Raw genomic sequence first — 18,289 nt, 5'->3', positions numbered from 1 at the left:
GGCAAAAGAAGAGGGCGACAGAGGATAAGATGGTTGGATGGCATAACCAACTCAACGGACATGAGTTTGAGCAAACTCTGGAAGACAGTGAAGGATAGGGAAGCCTGGCATGCTGCAGTCCATGGGGTCATGAGGAGTCGGACATGACATGACATGAGTAACAACACACCCATTACCATTACAAGTGCATTTCATGTACTTAAAAAAATTTGTTTTGATGTAGACCACCATTAAAGTCTTTGTTGAATGTGTTTCCATATTGCTTCTGTCTTTTAAAAAGATTTATTCATTTTATTATTTGGCTATGGTGAGTCTTCATTGCTGCATGCAGACTTTCTCTAGTTGTGGTGATTGGGGGCTACTCTCTAATTGTGGTGTGACAGCTTCTCATTGCAGTGGCTTCTCTTGTTGTGGAGAACAGGCTCTAGCTGCATGGGCTTCAGTAGTTACAGCTCGTGGGCTCAGTAGTTTTGGCTCTCAGACTGTAGAGCACAGGCTCAGTAGTTGTGGCACACGGGCTTAGTGGCTCCAAGGCATACGGAATCTTCCCTGACCAGGGATTCAATCAGTGTCCCTCACATTGCAAGGCAGATTCTTAACCACTGGACCATCAGGGAAGCCCTTGCTTCTGTTTTATGTTTTTTTTGGTTGCAAAGCACCTGGGATCTTAACTGTCTGACCGGGGATTGAACCCACACCAGTGCATTGGAAGGTGAAATCTCAACCACTGGATTACCAGGGAAGTCTCCCATGTACTTTTCATCACTCCTTAAGATATGCATATTTTCTTGGTTTTAGAACTTGTGTCCACAAGTAACTTCTTCATATTCTCCCAGCTAACATGTGAGAGACTTGGGATTCAAATCTTCACTAAGTTTTGTCCAAATCTGATAATCTTCCCTATATTCCACCTTGACTATAAACCAGAGTTGGGTTTTTTCTGAAATTTTCTCTTCAATAGTATCCAATCTAGCTAGCTACTCCTTAGTGCCTGCAAGAAGTGTTTGTGGGGTGAATGTTAAGTAACTGAGCATGTGGGCACTGTCTCTCCAGGTTTCTTGGGGTCTCTGTAGAGCCCCTAGGCCAAACCCCATGGTGAAGCCTGCAGAATCTCCCTTCTGGCCCCAGCAGCTCTGGTTGAATCCACAGGTGCCCACCTGACCTGGGGTTCCCAGAGTTGTCAGCAAGACAGCCTGGTGCCTGGAGCCCAGCAAGAAGATGCCAGCCAACTGGAGCACTCCCCAGTGGTCCCCAGTCCTGGCTACAGAGGGACAAGGCAGTGTGTGTGAGGTGAGGAAGGAGAGGGTTCCAGCGACAGGAATTCAGTAAGGAGATGACCCCGACTTGGCACTAGGGACTAAGGGAAAAGGCAGGTGGGGCAGATTCCAGACTTGCTGCCCCTGAGATGGATCACCATCCCCCTGCTGAGGGTGAGAAAGAACCACATGGCTGGTGTCCCACATCCATTTCATGTCTCTTCCTATAAGGGCACTAACTCTATTCATGAGGACTCCAATCTCATGACCTAATTACCTTCCAAAGGTCCCATCTCCTAGTACCATCACCTTGAGGGTAAGGATTTCAATCTATGAAATCTGGGGAGGGGGAGACACTGACATTTAGTCCATAGTATCCAGTTTCACCCCAGTGGTAACATCTTGTCAAACTATGATCACAACCAGGATATTGACATTGATAGAAAGCACTGCTCTTATTCTGATTTTCCCATTTTACATGTATTCATTTGTGTATGTGTGTTTAATTTCATACAGTTTTTGCCCCCTGATGTCCAGCACTCCCCACTGGCTCTGTGCACGTGCTCAGCTAATCGCCACCAGAGCTTCCTTTTTCATGATACTTGGGGATTTGCTGACTTCCCCTCTATCCTGATCTAGAAAAATCTCTTTTTTCGGAACTTGGAGGACAGCAGGGTAGTAGGGTGAGCACAGTCTCTAGGGCCCTTCTAGTTCTTCCTCATCCTCTTAAAAATGAATTAAATGGCCTGAGAAGGCACATGAGCTGGCAAGGTTTCTGAGGTTGTAACAGTAGTGGACTGGAGCCAGGTCTCCTGACTGCCCCCCCTCCCGTGGAGAATTTACCTTTCCTACCTACCTGTATTTGCTTTTCACATTTCAGCGTTGCTACAGGGCCAAGTTTCTCCCTACTCAGTTCCCAGCATAACATCTGGTACTCTACTGCCTAGGAAAGGTGTTTCTAGTGGTTCTCAAACTAGCTGGAGTACTTAAGAGGGCTTAATTTAGTCCTCATTTTTATCAATATTTTTATTGAAGTATAGTTGATTTATTAATACAATATTGTGTTAATTTCTGCCGTATGCCAAAGTTATACATATACATACATTTTAAGTATTCTTTCCCATTATAGTTTTTCACAGGATATTGAATAGTGTTCCCTGTGCTATGAAGTAGGACCTTGTTGGTAGTCCATTGGACATATATTAGTTTGTATTTGCTAATCCCAAATCCCCAATCCATCCCTCTCCCTTCACCTCTCCCTTGCCTAAGACAAGTCTGTCCTCTATGTCTCTCTGTGAGTCTGTTTCTATTTTGTAGGTAAGTTCATTTGTGTCATGTTCTCAGTTCAGTTCACCTCAGTTGCTCAGTCATGTCCGACTCTTTTGTGACCCCATGGACTGCAGCATGCCAGGCCTCCCTGTCCATCACCAACTCCCGGAGTTTACTCAAACTCATGTCCATTGAGTCAATGATGCCATCCAACCATCTCATCCTCTGTCGTCCCCTTCTCCTCCCGCCTTCAATCTTTCCTAGCATCAGGGTCTTTTCAAATGAGTCAGCTCTTCGCATTTGTTGGCCAAAGTATTGGAGTTTCAGCTTCAGTACCTGTCCTTCCAATGATTATTCAGGACTGATCTCCTTTAGGATGGACTGTTTGGATCTCCTTGCAGTGCAAGAGACTCTCATGTTCTCGATCCCACATATAAGTGACATCATATGGTATCAGTCCTTCTCTATTTCATTTAGTATAATAATCTCTAGGTCCATCCAGGTTGCTGCAAATGGAATGATTTCATTCTTTTTTGATGGCTGAGTGTATATATATATATATATATATATATATATATATATATAGAGAGAGAGAGAGAGAGAGAGAGAGAGAGGGCGGGAGAAAGAGAGTATATACATATACACTCAGTCACTTCAGTCATGTCCAACTCTTTGCAACCCCATGGACTGTAACAGGCCAGACTTCTCTGTCCATGGGGATTCTCTAGGCAAGAATAGCGGACTGGGTTGCCACTGCCTACTCCAGGGGATCTTCCCAATTCAGGGATCAAACCCATGTCTCTTACGTCTTCTGCACTGGCAAACGGGTTCTTTACCACTAGCGCCACCCAGGAAGCCTATATATCACATCTTTTCTATCCATTCATCTGTCTACATAGTCCTCATTTTTAGTAAAGAATAACTATTACTGCATGAACACAGTGAATTGCAGAAATTTCAATTATATGTTCTTCTACAAAATGTTATTTTCTATTAGGTATTTAGTAATAGGCATACTATGTTTTATACTACTAGGATTAAAACTCACTAAGGACTTCGCTGGTTGCACAGTGGATAAGAATCCACTTGCCAACACAGGGGACACAGGTTTGATCCATGGTCCAGAAAGATTCCCGGAGTAGGATAGGGGAGTGTTTCGATCTGAGATATATAGAGTTCTGGGATATTTATAGTGCCACAGTGGTGTCCTCAGTATAGGGCATGGGAGCAAGAGAGAAATTATCTCCTAAGACATACAATTATGGGAGAGGGTGATAATTGAGGATGGAACAGTCCCCTTCTGAGATATACCACTGCAGGAATGGGGAAGTCAGGAAGGTTCATGAGGTACCAAAGGTAAGATAGCATTAGAGAAGAATGGGGAGGTGTTACTAGACTGGTCATGAGGGAGTTCAGGATGTTTCTCATTCAGTACATACAGAAGGTTTCCCTCCAGTGTGAACATGCAGGTGTACAGTGAGGTGTGACTTCTCTGTAAAGATTTTCCCACACTCACTGCATTCATAAGATTTTTCACCAGTATGAATTCTCCGATGTGTCATCAAGACTGACTTGTAAGTGAAGGCCCTTCCACATTCAGTATAAACATAAGCTCTTTGTCCAGTCCGAGTCTCCAGGTGTATAAGGAGATTGGATCTTTTGGTGAAGATCTTCCCACATCTTGTGCACGTATGGGTTTTTTCTCTGTGTGAGTTTTTCTATGCTCATGCATTTGTGATTTGGAAGGGAAAGATGTCCCATGGTCACTGCATTAATATGGTTCCTCTCCACTATGAATTCTATGATGTGCAACCAAGTGGGTCTTCGTAATAAAAGCCTGCCTACATTCAGTGCATATGTAAGGTTTCTCTCCTGAATGAATTTTCTGATGCAACCTCACTACCGACTGATGAGTGAAAGTTTCACCACATTCATTGCATTAATAGGGTTTTTCCACAGAATGACTAATCAGATGGACAAAGAAGTATGGCTTCTTAGTGAAGACCTTTCCACATTCACTGCGTACATAGGCTATCTTCCCAGTAAGAAATTATCAATGAACAATGTGTTTTTGTTTCTGGCTGAGGGCTTTCCCACACTGATTAGGTTCACAGAATTTCTCATTTAGATGAGAACTGACATGGTATAGAAAAAGGGATAAGTAAAATTAGACTACAACCAATAATCTTCTCAAGGTTTTCCTATGTTACTTATGTTAGAACTTGTAAGTTTAAGGTCTACTTCAAACCATTTCCAAGTGAATAACTTTTAAGGGGTTGTTCTTATGAACTAACTATGGGATCATGTAAGTTATTTTCACAGTGTACTTATGTTCACACTCTCTATACTTATTCAATATGTTCTTATTGATGAAAGCAACATGACACAAAGGTGTATTTTGGTTTCCCTTATATTTATCTGGTCATCATATTGTCACAGTTTTTTCTTTAAAATGAGTAATCATTTTAATTAAAAGAAACAATGAATAATTCCTCTTGAATTGATCCAGTTTCTCATTGTGAAATGAAGCTTTTACAGTAGTTATCGAGTGTATGATTTCAATCCCACGTTTCTCTCTTAAAAGGAGAAAAAGGAGGCAAAATTCAAATTTAAAACAGTTAGCCAAATATAGAGGAGTTACATGCAACTGATCGAGGTTGGGCACAGGCAAACCAGACGATGATGATGACAGTGACGATGACAGAAAACACTCCTATGGTTCTTACTACAAACACAGAAGTATGTACACACATACAAACTCATTTGATTCTCCCAGAAACCATATGAGCTAGATACTATTATACCTATTTTTAAAAGAGGAGACTAAAGCCCAGAACAGGTAAATAATTTTCCCAAGATGACATGGGTCATATGCAGGAGAGATTAAAACAAGACAGCATGTCTCCACTTACATAGACGATACGGTACGCATTTAGTTCTTCCAGCAGCTCATCTTTACCCTAAGTAATGTACCAACTCGGCTGGAAGGGGAAATCGCTGATGCTTTGTACAGAAGATGAAATACAATAGGTTTATAATATTAAATAGAACGAGTAAGTTATGCTATTATCCCATTATACCAAATTTTAAAATACTGAGCCTGATCAGATCATGAAATCCAGTTTGTTTTCTTCTTTTGGTCAGGCTAAAATAGTGAAATCCAGAACTGTGTCTTATCTCTGCCAAACTTCACTATTCTTTCACTCCTATGCTGTACTCTTTATATCCACAAGCCTCATTTCATTTATTCTATAGATCTTAAGCATCCCGATTCATAGGCATGGATTGAGACTTTTTCCAACTTTCTACTTCATTTAGTATATGTGCACAAAATTCATTAGAGGCAATAATATTTAGTTACAGCTACCACTATTCAATGTAAAAAAGTTAATGCCTATGCTGAAAATAATTATCTTTAACATCCTGAGCCCATAGACTTCCTTATCAGCACATAAATAGAGTCATCAGTCTGGGACCATAGCTATGGATGTGAGTTTGCATTCTGCTAGTCATGAACATGTCCTCAAAAAATCCAGTGCATTCCCCAATCCAATAATTACTCACATACACTTCTTCCATTAATTTGGCTCTTTCTGCTCTGTTGTGCCAGTTCAAAATATACATGTGATTCATAGATCAGTTAAGAGCACTATGCTCTGAAAATTAGTCCACAGTCTCACCACAACTTTAGGGAGACGTAATTTTCTCTGAGTTTGGAAGAAGACACTATGCTGCCCATCTTGATGCTTTCTGAGTGAGAGTTGTCTGCTTCACTAGAGTGATTAATGAACAAGGCTGAATTTCTGTTTTGTTCTCAAGCCACTTCACCCCTTCCTACCAACAATCAATTCTTTGAACTCTTTTTGACACACTTTAAAAAAACCCACTGAAACATCTCCACAAAACTATTAATGTCAGTACTTGACCAGGCTTCTACATTTTCCACTAGAAAATTTAAGAATAAAATATTATTTTTCTATTCTTAAAGATTTTTCATAGATAAAGGATGGAAAATAATCATACACCAGACAGTCTAAAAGCATTATTTGTAAGGGAATACTTCTGGAAAGAAAGTAAAAAATGATGAACATTGGTAGTCCCCGAGGAAGAGAACTGGGGAGTAGATGTGAGAGTGAGACTTTTTTACTGTGTACTCTTTCACACTTTCTGAATTTCAATCGTTATGAATGTATCATCTCTCCAAAAGTTTTCAATTAAAAATTAACATAAAGGGGCAAAAAATTTTTATTTGTTTTGAGTTTCTATGGGATGGTGGGGGTGAGAAAAGGAAAAGAATATTAGATACTGGAGTGATTAAGGGCCCAGTTTTATGGAACAGGTGAAGCCTGTATCTAAATAGAGCCCTAAATCATCAATAGCCTAGACACAGAAATTTCCTATGTAGGAAGCATTAAGAAAACTGGAGTTAAACATGAGTTGTGGTCAGTTGGAAATAAGGGGCCTGTTGTCATTAAGAGGAAAGTTTCATTATCATCTATTACATAAACAGGGAGTAACTGCAATTTTATTTCATAAGGCTAGTACAAGATAAGTGTCATGGTTTAGGTAATGAAATCTGTCCATAGCACCTAAAATGAACTTGTTAAAAAATGGAATCAGTTAATCCCATTAGGAACAGAATAATCCAACCAGGATAAAATGTGGACTTGCTTTGTGGTGACACAGATAGGACTTAAAAAGTGTGGGGCATTTAAACAATTTCAAAAAGAGAAAAAAAAGAGGAATTGCAGAGTGAAGAATACTGGAGAAAACTATCTGATTTGGGAAATGATGATTTCAGTTAATAATATATTGAGAATGAAGGAACTGCACAGCTGTGAGAAATGTCACTCCACATAGGTAAATTCTGGTACTAGGGTACAGTTGTAATGCAAGGACTGAAGGTATCACTATATGAGTCAGTAGAATAGGAAAATAAAACGTGTTCAGAATGGATGGAGGATTCCATTAAGGAAGGGAAGAGCAGAGGACAGTAGACAGCGCCCTTCAGTTAGAGGGAATGGAAGGAAAAAAGTTTGTAAAAAGAAAATGAGGTACTCATCAACAAGGAAAAGACCAAAAAATCTACAGTTACACATGGATAGAACAATAAGAACAAGCACTTGAAAGAATGGGATCCCACATGGATAACAAATACAATTAACATTCAAAGTAGCTGATTATAAGAGAAATTGAAGCACAAACACCAGGAAGTTAGCAACTGAGGATGAGACATGGGGTGATGAGCAAGAGTATAGGATCTGATGTCACTGTTGACATATGTGAAATGAAATGAGACTGGTTCTAGATGACAGTTGAGAAGCTGGAGAGGAAATGGAAAGGGATTGGCAGGAGCCAAGAATTGGTGGTTTTGAAAGGAAGCAGATATATGGATTCCCATTGCATAAGGACAAAATCTATGGTGGGGGAGGGGCAGGCAGGACAGAAGAAGCACAGAATACTAGGGAAGGAAAAAAATAACTAAGAAAGCAAGGTGCTTGAGACAGTAGCACCTTGATCTAGACTATAGGGATGGGGGAAGGGCAGATAGCTCTCCTGCCAAAAAGCCAAGCAAAGAAGACAGTGGATATTGGCAAGGGTCATACTAGGAGATGGCATTTAAGTATCAAAGGGGCTTCTGTTAACTCTGTCTAAGCAGAGCTCTGAAAGCTTAGAGCCTTTTTTTTAAAAGAAACAGTTTACAGTTTTTAATGAATCTGTAAACCAACAAGCTCCCATTTCAAAATAAAAACAAATTCTAGGTCATGTAGATGTTTACAGTGACTACCTTTATCTAAGCAATGTATATACATGTTCAGTTGTAAGATGCTAACTAAAATTCTGTGACAAATATGCTTTTTCTTAACTACCAAGAACATGAGAGAACTAATGCAGAGTCCTAAGGATAATCTAATAGTCACTGAGTTTTTCTTAAGTCTTCACATAAGATGCTGTTATTTCTAGCTCAAGTAAGCAAGCAGAGTCGTTCATATGCTCAAACTTGGAATTTTGATTGCTACCGTATCAGCTGGCTTGCACACAAGAAGCCAACCATGTTAAGAATGTTTTAAGTGAACAACTTGCAAACCCCAGGGATGGATAAACCCTCAGTATGCATTAACAACCATAACAACTGTACAGGCTATTCTTCTGAAATTCTCTCAAAGCAGTATAGTTCAAAATAAAAGATTTGAATTAAAATTGGCATAGGCACAATTTTCCCACCAATTTGTGTGCGTCAAGCATTTAGTGAACTTTTCCACTTGAAAAAGTGAAATAGTAAACCGGATACCATGTTTCACTAATTACAGAGCCTTCAACTCAGGAGACACCATCTCGGCTGACCAGAGCCAGTTTATAGGGAAATTAATTTGCTGCTCCAATCTCCTGCTCTGTGTCTTCTGTTCCTTGATTCATGCTTAGGACCCTTGCACTTATTTTGGTTGTGTCAGCTAGATTGCCTATGGGGGTTTGGGCCTGCTGACTCTGCCCAATTGAAGAGGCAGCCTGCTGTGCTTCTTTCTGCTTTAACAATATCCAATCAAATGCATAGTCATGTTGGTAGTTCAGGGTCCTGAAAAGAGTGCTGAATAGCTGCCTCAGGTACGTGTAATCCGGGGCTTCCTCAAAGGACAGCCCACGACAATGCTTTAAGTACATGGCAAATTCTACAGGAAATCCGTCACATAAAACATCAACAGGTGTGGTCATCTTCATTTCGCTAATCTTTTCACACTTTTGCTTCATTGTTTCACCCTTTACTCCCTGCCATGGCAGGCTGGCTCTATTAAAATACATCAAAACATATCCTAGTGATTCCATGTCATCTCGGCGACTCTGTTCAATACCAAGATGTGCACTGATGCTAGCATAGTAAGGCGTGCCAATGAGACTTTTACCTTTTCGGTAGGGTATGTGTTGCCCTGTCTTGTTGTCTCTGTACTTCTTGGCCAAACCGAAATCAATAAGGAATAACTTCTTCCACTGCTGCCCAGTACCCATTAGTAAGTTCTTTGGTTTAATGTCTCTGTGTATCAGATTATTTGTATGCACATATTCGAGTCTACTGATCATCTGATCAGCTAACATAAGTACAGTTTTCATTGTGAACCTTCTTGAACAGAAATTGAAGAGGTCTTCAAGGCTGGGTCCCAGAAGATCCATGACTAGCACATTATAGTCCGTTTCCTGACCATGCCACCGTATCTGGGGGATGCCAACCCCACCTTGAAGAATATTATAGAGTTGCTTCTCATATAACAACCGGGGCTGCCTCACCCGTGATTCTAGTTTCACTGCCACTTCCTCGTGGTTTGTGAGGTCAATCGCCAAGTAAACCTCCCCAAAGGAGCCAGACCCTATCTGCCGTACCAGTTTGTATCTCCCTCCGACAATGAAATCGGCCTTGGATCCGCTGCTGCTCGCCATCCTGAGAGACAAAGATGGGGTTGGGGTTAATTCCCGACACCTCTAAGGGGACGATGGACGCCCGTAGGGCTCGTCCACGGAGCAAGGCTGTGAAGGCAGGCTAGAAACAGAAAACGCTGGCTGTTTCTCAGCGTTACAGGGCCCAGAATCGGCCAAGGGGAACCTGACCACCGCTACTGTCAGGTTTCTTTTCACCAGCCCTCAGATTGTTAAGGGGGTTCTCACCTTTAGCAGGCTGAGCCACTCGTTTCTGGCGGCGGCCACGGCCTCGCTTTCGCGGCGAATTCGGGGGCTGGGGAGCCGTGAAGTTATGGCGGCGATACCGCTGCCAACACTGCCGCCGGCTCCGGTCAGGCCAGGCGAGATCCCTCGTCACCCCGCCGACGCTGCCATCTTGGTACAACGGCTGCAGCCAACACAAACTGCCCCGAGTTCCAGGAGGGCGCTTCGTGGCGCAGAGAACTCTGGGGAAGGAATCACGGGCGCTCTTAGAACCTTCAAGCCAGATTCTCTTCAGAGCCTTTCAAAGGCATCAGCCTCTCCTAGAAAAACAGATCTACTCCACGTTCCCCATCTCCTCAGTTCACACATCTGAACAGCTGTGATGTTGGGTTTCCTCCTCCAATGTCCATGGGCCCTCTCCTTACTCCAGCTTGAAGATGACCTCTGGTTTGGGAGCTTGGTTCCCTGTGAACAGGACACGATACAGGATTGGGTCCAGGTCATTGGGTTTCAGGGCCTTTCAACCACGCTTCTATCTGCTCTTTAGGAAAGGGGTCCCATTTCCCTGGGAATAGAGTAATATTCAAAGAAGTGTAATAGGACTGAAGTATCTCTGGCAAATTAAAGATGACACCATTACACACTTCGGATGCCCCAGAGCATTCAGCAGCTGAGAATGGAAGCAGCCTCTCTGAGGGCCCTGGCAGGTGCACAGGGCTGCTGTGCTTACTTACCCACCGCGCACAGGTGGCTGTAGGTCTCCAGTGTCACATCCCGGTACTGGCACCTCTGTACAGGGGCCAAGTGCTGCCACTCCTCCCTGCTGAAGTCCACAGTGACGTCCTCGAATGACCCCTGTTACAATACAGTCACATTCAAGGTGACATGGTCAGCACTGGGGGTTGGATGGAAGAGATCTAAGAAGTTAGTTGTCTTTAATGATTTTCACCATGATATGCTATGCTTATTAAATACCTAGTTATACCTAACATTGTGCAGGGTAAAAATAGCTAAAGCTATTAATTTCTCGTATTCATCATGTGTTAAATTCAATCAGTAAAGCATTATTCGGAAATTAAGATTAAATTAGCTTTTCTAAATATTCTAGTTCTTTTAGGAAATACCTAGAATTCATTTTTTAAACGGGTAGGTACCAGACATGCTAGGTTCTTTGGCCACTGCTGTGTGCTTATTTGCTTCAGTCGGTTCGACTCTTTGTAACCCCATGAACTGTAGCCCGCCAGGCTCCTCTGTCCGTGAGATTCTCCAGGCAAGAAAACTGGAGTGGGCTGCCCTTTCCTTCTCTGGGGGATCTTCATGACCCGGGGATGTAACCTGAGTCTCCAGCATCGGCAGTAGGATTCCTTACCGCTAGCATCACCTGGGAAGCCTCAGCAAAAACACAGTTATTCCTATTTCTCCCACCAGTTTCTTTGAGGCAACCTAGACTTTTTCTGTCAAGCACCTACAAATTTTTCCAGCCTCTACCCGCTGCCCAAGTACAAAGCCACTGCCATGTCTTTTTAGGTGTTTCTTATAATAGCACTCCACTCCCAAGTACAGAAAGCTGTAGTTTCCTAGGACTGTTGTAACAAAGTACCACAAACCGTGTGGCTCAGAACAACAAGAATTTCTTGTCTTGCAGTTCTGGGGGACAGAAGTCTAAAGTCAAGGTGTCAGCCAGGTCATACTCGTGTTGAAGTTGCTAGGGAGGGTTGTGTTTCATGCCTCTCTCCTGGTTTCTGGTGGCCTCAGGCACGTCTTGTCCTATAGCTGCATCACTCCAATCACACGGTCATCTATTCCTTGTGTGCCTCCGCAAGGTCTCTCTTGTGTGTTTGCGTGTCTTTGTGTCTATACTTCCCTTTTTTATAACAATGCCAGGCAAATTGGATTAGGGCCCACCTAATGACCTCGTTCTAGCTTGATTACTTCTGGGAAGACCTGAAAGGTTACTGCTGTGAGCCGTGTGCTACGCCAGGATTCGTGTTCTCTGGGGGAGAGGAATTCGATCCAGGGCAAGAGGCAAGGCTTGCCCACTGGAACCTTTTGGGTAACAAAATTTTATTAAAGTATAAGAGAGATAGAGAAAGCTTCTGACTTGGACATCAGAAAGGGGCAGAAAGAATGCCCCCTTGCTAGTTTTTTAGCAAAGTGTTTTATGTCTGTTAGCAAGCTTATTAATCAGATAAGAGAGACACCTCAAGGCTGAGGGAGTTTCACCAGGCCCCTCTCCCACAATAAGCATTTTTGAGATAGGAGGGCCCAAAGGGTGTCATTCCCCCAGCCATAAAACAATTGACATGAATACTTGTTTCTTGAGCCATTATGAGCCGGAGGGTTGAGAAAAGAAAAGAAAAAAAAAAAGTTAGCCCTAGGCAGAACCATTGTGAAGAAAGGCAGTTTCCAAAGCAAATACATGGTTCCACTAACATAGCTTAAGAAAAACGTTTCCATAAGAAAAACATATTGGTTAGCTCAAGGCAGAAGCAGATGTCGTCAACACTTACAGAGAAGGTAAAAGAACGTCTGCCACTTGCAGTTTATTTTCTCTTGCCGCTCTGGGATTTCTGGCCTTCCTACCTGTTACCCTCTCAGACCCTATTTTTAATTAAGGTCACATTCAGAAATAGTGGGGGTTAGGACGTCAGCGTATTTTCCTGGATGGACACAATTTTACTCATAACAGGGTCCTCATAGATTCACAGGGTAGCTGTGCATACCAAGTGAGAGGAGGTGGCTGTAGTTTTCAGCATCGTGTCCTGGTACAGGATCCTCTGAACAGAGTCCAGGTGCTGCCACTCCTCTCTGCTGAAGTCCGCAGTCATGTCCTCAAAGGACACTGACACCTGTAAATACATCCCCATTGGGGGTCACCAGTTCAGTGCAGGGGGATCAGAGGAAGATAGGAAGTTGCTTTTAGTGATTTTTACCATAATAGCCCATAGGCTATGCCTTTTAAAGGCCTACTTACATGTAATGTATAGAATAAAAATATCTACTCATAAATTTCTGCCATCCATTGTAAATAACAGTCTTTCATTTTAAAAATAATACTTTTGATTTGTTATCTATTTTATACATAGTAGTGTGTATACCTGACTCCACATGCTGTAGAGCAGAAAGCAACACAGCAGTACAAACTATAACTGTAAACTAAGCTATACTATAAAGTATAATATACTATAGTATGCTATACTATAAACTATAAACTAACATATACTATAACTATAAACTATAACTATAACTATACTCCAATAATAAATGAATGAATAGTGTGGTTGAGAGGGGAAAAAATAATAATCTTGCCCAGGGCTTGAAGTTTATTCTACTTTGTTGCTCATGTTAATGGGAAATTTGTGTTTTATTCCTTTTTGAAGGAGACATGTATACTTTGTTAAAATTTATTTATCATATGTCTTTGGCTGTGCTGGGTCTTTGTTCCTGTGCATGGGCTTTCTCTAGTTGTGGCAAACAGGGTCTACCATCTAGGTGTGGTGCGAGGGTGTCTCATTGCAGTGGCTTCTCTCGTTGCAGAACACAGGCTCTGGAGCACACAGGCTTCAGTGGTTGGGGTGCACGGGCTCAGCAGTTTGGCTCCCGGGCTCTAGAGTGCAGCCTCAGTAGTTTTAATGCACAGAGCCACTTGAACGGGCAGCCCCTGCCTTGACAAGCAGACTCTTAAACCATTGGACCACCAAGAAAACCCGGCATCTACACTTTTTCTCAATTCACATAGCTCCCTCTACTGCTGTTTCATTTAGTCTTCGAAAATACAGGCATTTTCTCTTGACACCTTCTTTCTGGGTCAATTTTAACTTAATTCCATTGTTGTCGGAAAACGTACTCCATCTGATTTCAACATATGGTCTATCTAGAAGAATGTTTCATGTGTCCTCAGAAAAGAATGCATATTCAGCCAAGGATGGGTGCAGTGTTCTCTAATATATAAGTCAACTTGATTGAGTGTTGTTGAAATTTTATATCACTTTACTCATTTGTCTTCTGCTTGTTCAACCAGTTCTTTGTCTACTTTTTGGTGAAAACTGAAACAGAGATGTTAGAAATTTATATTGCTATGCAAAGGAACTAGAATACACAAAGCAGGGATTAGCATGGAGGATTTCTATTACGTAATGGTAAGACTTACTCCAATGCTACAATAATTCAGACAGTGTGGTATCAATATAAGTACAGACACATATATTAATGAAAGAGAATAGAGGGTCTAAAAAACAGATTTGCACACATTTGGACAACTGTTTCATGAAAAAAGTGACAAAGTACTTGAATGGGGAAAAGGAAAGCCTTTTTTAAAAACTGTGCTGGAACACATAGGTGAACATTTTGGAGGAGAAAACAAACCGTGATCCACACCGCACACCATATACAAAAATTAACTTAAGTGTTCTCACCGCACACACAAACACACACACGCACACACAAAGTAAATCTGTGAGGTGAAGAATGTGCTGACGAACTTGACTGTGGTATGAAAACAGACATACAGATAAATGGGACAGATGAGAAAACCCAGAAATAAACCCACACATTGATGGTCAATTGATTTTTACCAAAAGGGTCAAGAATATGGAAAGGGAAAGGACAGTCTCTTCAACTAATGGTCCGGGAATACTGGACAGCCATGTGCAATAGAATGAAACTGGAGCACTCTCTTACAACACACATCAAAGTTAACTGAAAATGGATTAAAGACTTGACCATAAGACCCAAAACCATACAACTTCTGATGAAATCAAAGCTGGTAAGCTCCTTGACGAAACTCGTGGAGATAAATTCTTGGATTTGACACCAATATCAAAGGCAACAAAAGCAAAAATAAATGAGTGGGAATATACCAAACCAAAAAGTTTAAGCACAGCAATTGAGATCTTCCACAAAATGACAAGGCAGCTTACTGAATGGGAAAAATATTTCCAAATTGTATGTCTGATAAGCGGTTAAAATCCAAAATACGTGGGGCTTCCCTGATGGTTCAGATGATAAAAGAATCTGCCCACAATGCAGGACACCCTGCTTAGATCCCTGGGTCGGGAAGATCCCCTGGAGAAGGAAATGGATTTAAGGAAACAGAACTCAAATCCAAAGATGTAAAATCTGTGGATTGGGTTGACAACACTTCAACACACTGAGAGAGATAACCAGGCATTATGTGCCATCTGGAGGGATGAATTAACAAGCATTCAATACCACTTCTGAAGTAGCTTTGACTAAAAATCGAACCTGTTTTCATCAAGCCTCTAAAATTGTCAGTTCATATTAATATAGGGACATGGGAACTATGAACTGACACCACAAGAATACAATTAGGATATCCCAAAAGGTGGAACATAGTTCAGGGCAAATGGCCCAGCTGCTTCAACAAAAACGTAGCCAGGGGTAGAGCCCATTACATCAGTTCCAGATTAAAAGGGGCTTGAGAGATTATTGCGAGACTATTCTCCACAAATCTCATATTTCTGTATATCTTTCAAGCAGACCCAAGATTGCCTTTTTTCCAAACTATCTTTTTGAATATATATATATATATATATAGTGAACAGCCTAAGAAGATAGAGTCTCCCTCTCCAGAGCAAAGGGCAAGTTATACTGGAAATTATGCTCAAGACATTTCTTCCTCAAGACAAGTATCAGGCAGGCTTAACTACCTTTTATGAAAGACTCGACACCCATAAGTTAGGGGTTCTTCTCCTATAATGGAACCTACTGCACATGCAGGATTTATCTGGCCTTCTGCAACACTGTGTGGGAACTGAGGCTTAGGGAACTTGTGAAAATGTTGATACTCTGGCTGCCACTAATGCTGTGAGTATTCAAGTCCTTTGTCTCTGACCCAGGAGTCTCATGTTTTCTACCAGCAGCCATAAAACCATGGCCAGCTAACTTGTTAGCTTTCATGGCGGATAAAATTTTAGACCTTATGCCTCAACTACGGATGCCCATGCACCTAGGGCCTGTGTTCAGCAATTAAAGAAGCCTCAAAGTATGTCCACACTCAACAACGAAGAGACACCCCTCCTCACTAAAACTAGAGCACAGCCTACACACCAGCACAGACAAAGAGTCAGCATGGCGAAGACCCAGCACAGACAAAATTAATAAATTAAAAAAAAAAATAAACCAACCCATACCTGCCAACATCTTGACTTTAGCCCAGTGGGAGCCATTTAGGACTTCAGAACTACAAGAGTAAAATTTTCTGTTGTTTTAAGCCAACAAATTTATGGCAGTTTGTTACAGGAATGATAGAAAAGTGACAGAGGCAAATTAAGGAGATTTGAGAGAAATCTCTGGAACAGTAGTGGAAATGTTGATCAAATTGTATGGTCAATAAACGGTCCTCCACTTTACTGCCAGTCAGTGAGGAGGAACTTAAGAAGTTATTGCATACAAAGTACCATGAAGTAGGTTTAAAGACAGCTGCCTCAATAGCATTATGGTTGGTCTTAACTATTCCACGTGGGGGACTTCCTCACCAAACTGTGGTCAGTCTCAAGTGTAACTTATTGTACACATTCTCAAGCCTCTGACTGTAACAACTAATACAGGCATACCTCAAAGATATTGTGGATATTCCAGACCACCACAATAAAGTGAATATTGCAATAAAGTGAGACACAAATTTTTGGTTTCCCAATGCATGTAAAAGTAACCTTTATATCACATTGTAGTCTACTAAGTGTTTAACAGTATTGTATCTTAAAAACAATGTAAATTAATTAATTAAAAAACTTTATTCTTTAAGGGCTTCACAGGTGACTGAATGGTCAAGAATCCACCTGCCAGCAGAGAAGACACAAGAGACAGCGTGTCGATCCCTGGGTCAGGAAGATCCTCGGGAGGAGGAAATGGTAATCCTCCCCAGTATTCTTGCCTGTAATATCCCATGTACAGAGGAGCCTGGCAGGCTACAGTTCATAGTGTTGCAAAGAGTCAAACACGACTGAGCACAGCACAGCACAGCACTTATGCCTAAATGAGGCTGACCATCATCTGAGTCTTAGGAGAGTCTTACTCATTTTGCTGATGGAGGGTCTTGCCTTGATGATGATGGATCAGGATGGTTGTTGCTGAAGGTTGAGGTGGCTGTGGCAATTTCTTAAAATAAGACACAAATGAAGTTTGCCTCACTGACTCTTCTTTTCACAAACGACTTCTATGCAGCATCTGATGCTCTTTGTTTTTTATTTATTTTTTTATTGAAGGAGAATTGCTTTACAGAATTTTGCTGTTTTCTGTGCTGACCTGCACTACCAAAGGAGTTCCTTAAGACAGAAGGCAAATGATACCAGATGGAAATCTACATCTACACAAAGGAATGAAGAGCACCAGAAATGGTAACTACATGGGTAAATGTAAATATTGTTCTTATTGTTTGGATCTCTTTAAAAGATAATCAACTGTTTAAAATTAGAATATCAATGAATCATGCTATTTATAACATACTCAAATTTAAATATATGACAACAATAGCACAAAACGTGGGAGGGGACATGGAAGTGTGTTGTTGTAAGATTCTTGAATTATACATAAAATGGCATAATATCATGACGTTAAATTGTAATAAGCTAATGATATCAAAACTATAAACCCTAAAACAACCACTAAAATAAAACAAAGAGGTATTAAAGCTCTTAAACATAACAAAGAATACAAAATAGAATCATAAAAAATAGTGAATTCAAAATAAGACAGAAATAAAGGGGAAATGGACCAAGGAATAGATAGAACAAATAGAAAACAAATAGCCATATGGTAGATTCAAACACAACCACATCTATAATCTTATTATATGTAAATGGAAAATAGATTTTCAAGTGGGTAAAAAAAAAGCAAGAAATCCACTTTAAATATAAAGACAAAATTAGTTTAAAAGTAGAAGGATGGCAAAACATGTACCAGGCTTTGCCAGGGGAAAGGGATATTTAGGGAGTTTGGTATGGACATGTACACACTGTTCTATTTAAAATAAATAATCAGTAAAGGCCTACTGTAGAACACGTGGAACTCTGCTCATTATGTGGCAGCTTGGATGGGAGGGGAGTTTGGGAGAGAATGGATACATGTATATGTATGGCTGAGTCCCTCCGCTG

The 18,289-nt window shown here is 41.2% G+C and overlaps 1 protein-coding gene and 1 pseudogene across 9 annotated transcripts in view; one reads left to right on the top strand and one right to left on the bottom strand.

Annotated features, from left to right (window-relative positions):
• LOC145537002 (casein kinase I-like) overlaps positions 1-18,289 on the top strand; it is an 83,759-nt gene that overhangs the window by 17,181 nt on the left and 48,289 nt on the right. For 3 of the 8 annotated variants that reach the window (XM_081567410.1, XM_081567407.1, XM_081567401.1), the window contains exons 2-3: positions 16,942-17,047; positions 17,402-17,533. In XM_081567410.1, the coding sequence (XP_081423536.1) occupies positions 17,531-17,533 (3 nt within the window). In that variant the 5' untranslated portion in view covers positions 16,942-17,047; positions 17,402-17,530. Of the gene's footprint in view, positions 1-14,755; positions 14,941-16,941; positions 17,048-17,401; positions 17,552-18,289 lie in introns of all 8 variants that reach the window. The other 5 variants (XM_081567403.1, XM_081567406.1, XM_081567408.1 and 2 more) reach the window with 3 other exon arrangements.
• Positions 4,918-10,966, bottom strand: LOC145537001 (casein kinase I pseudogene; annotated as a pseudogene). Its single transcript, XR_014076124.1, has 3 exons — positions 10,910-10,966; positions 10,179-10,640; positions 4,918-9,954 (listed from the first exon to the last, which is right to left on the bottom strand). The product of XR_014076124.1 is annotated as a casein kinase I pseudogene (transcript).

Source organism: Giraffa tippelskirchi, chromosome X (genome assembly GCF_054371585.1).
Source record: "Giraffa tippelskirchi isolate mGirTip1 chromosome X, T2T-mGirTip1v1.2.pri, whole genome shotgun sequence".
In the NCBI taxonomy this organism is placed as follows: domain Eukaryota; kingdom Metazoa; phylum Chordata; class Mammalia; order Artiodactyla; family Giraffidae; genus Giraffa; species Giraffa tippelskirchi.
This window is presented reverse-complemented; position numbering and strand designations above follow the sequence as displayed.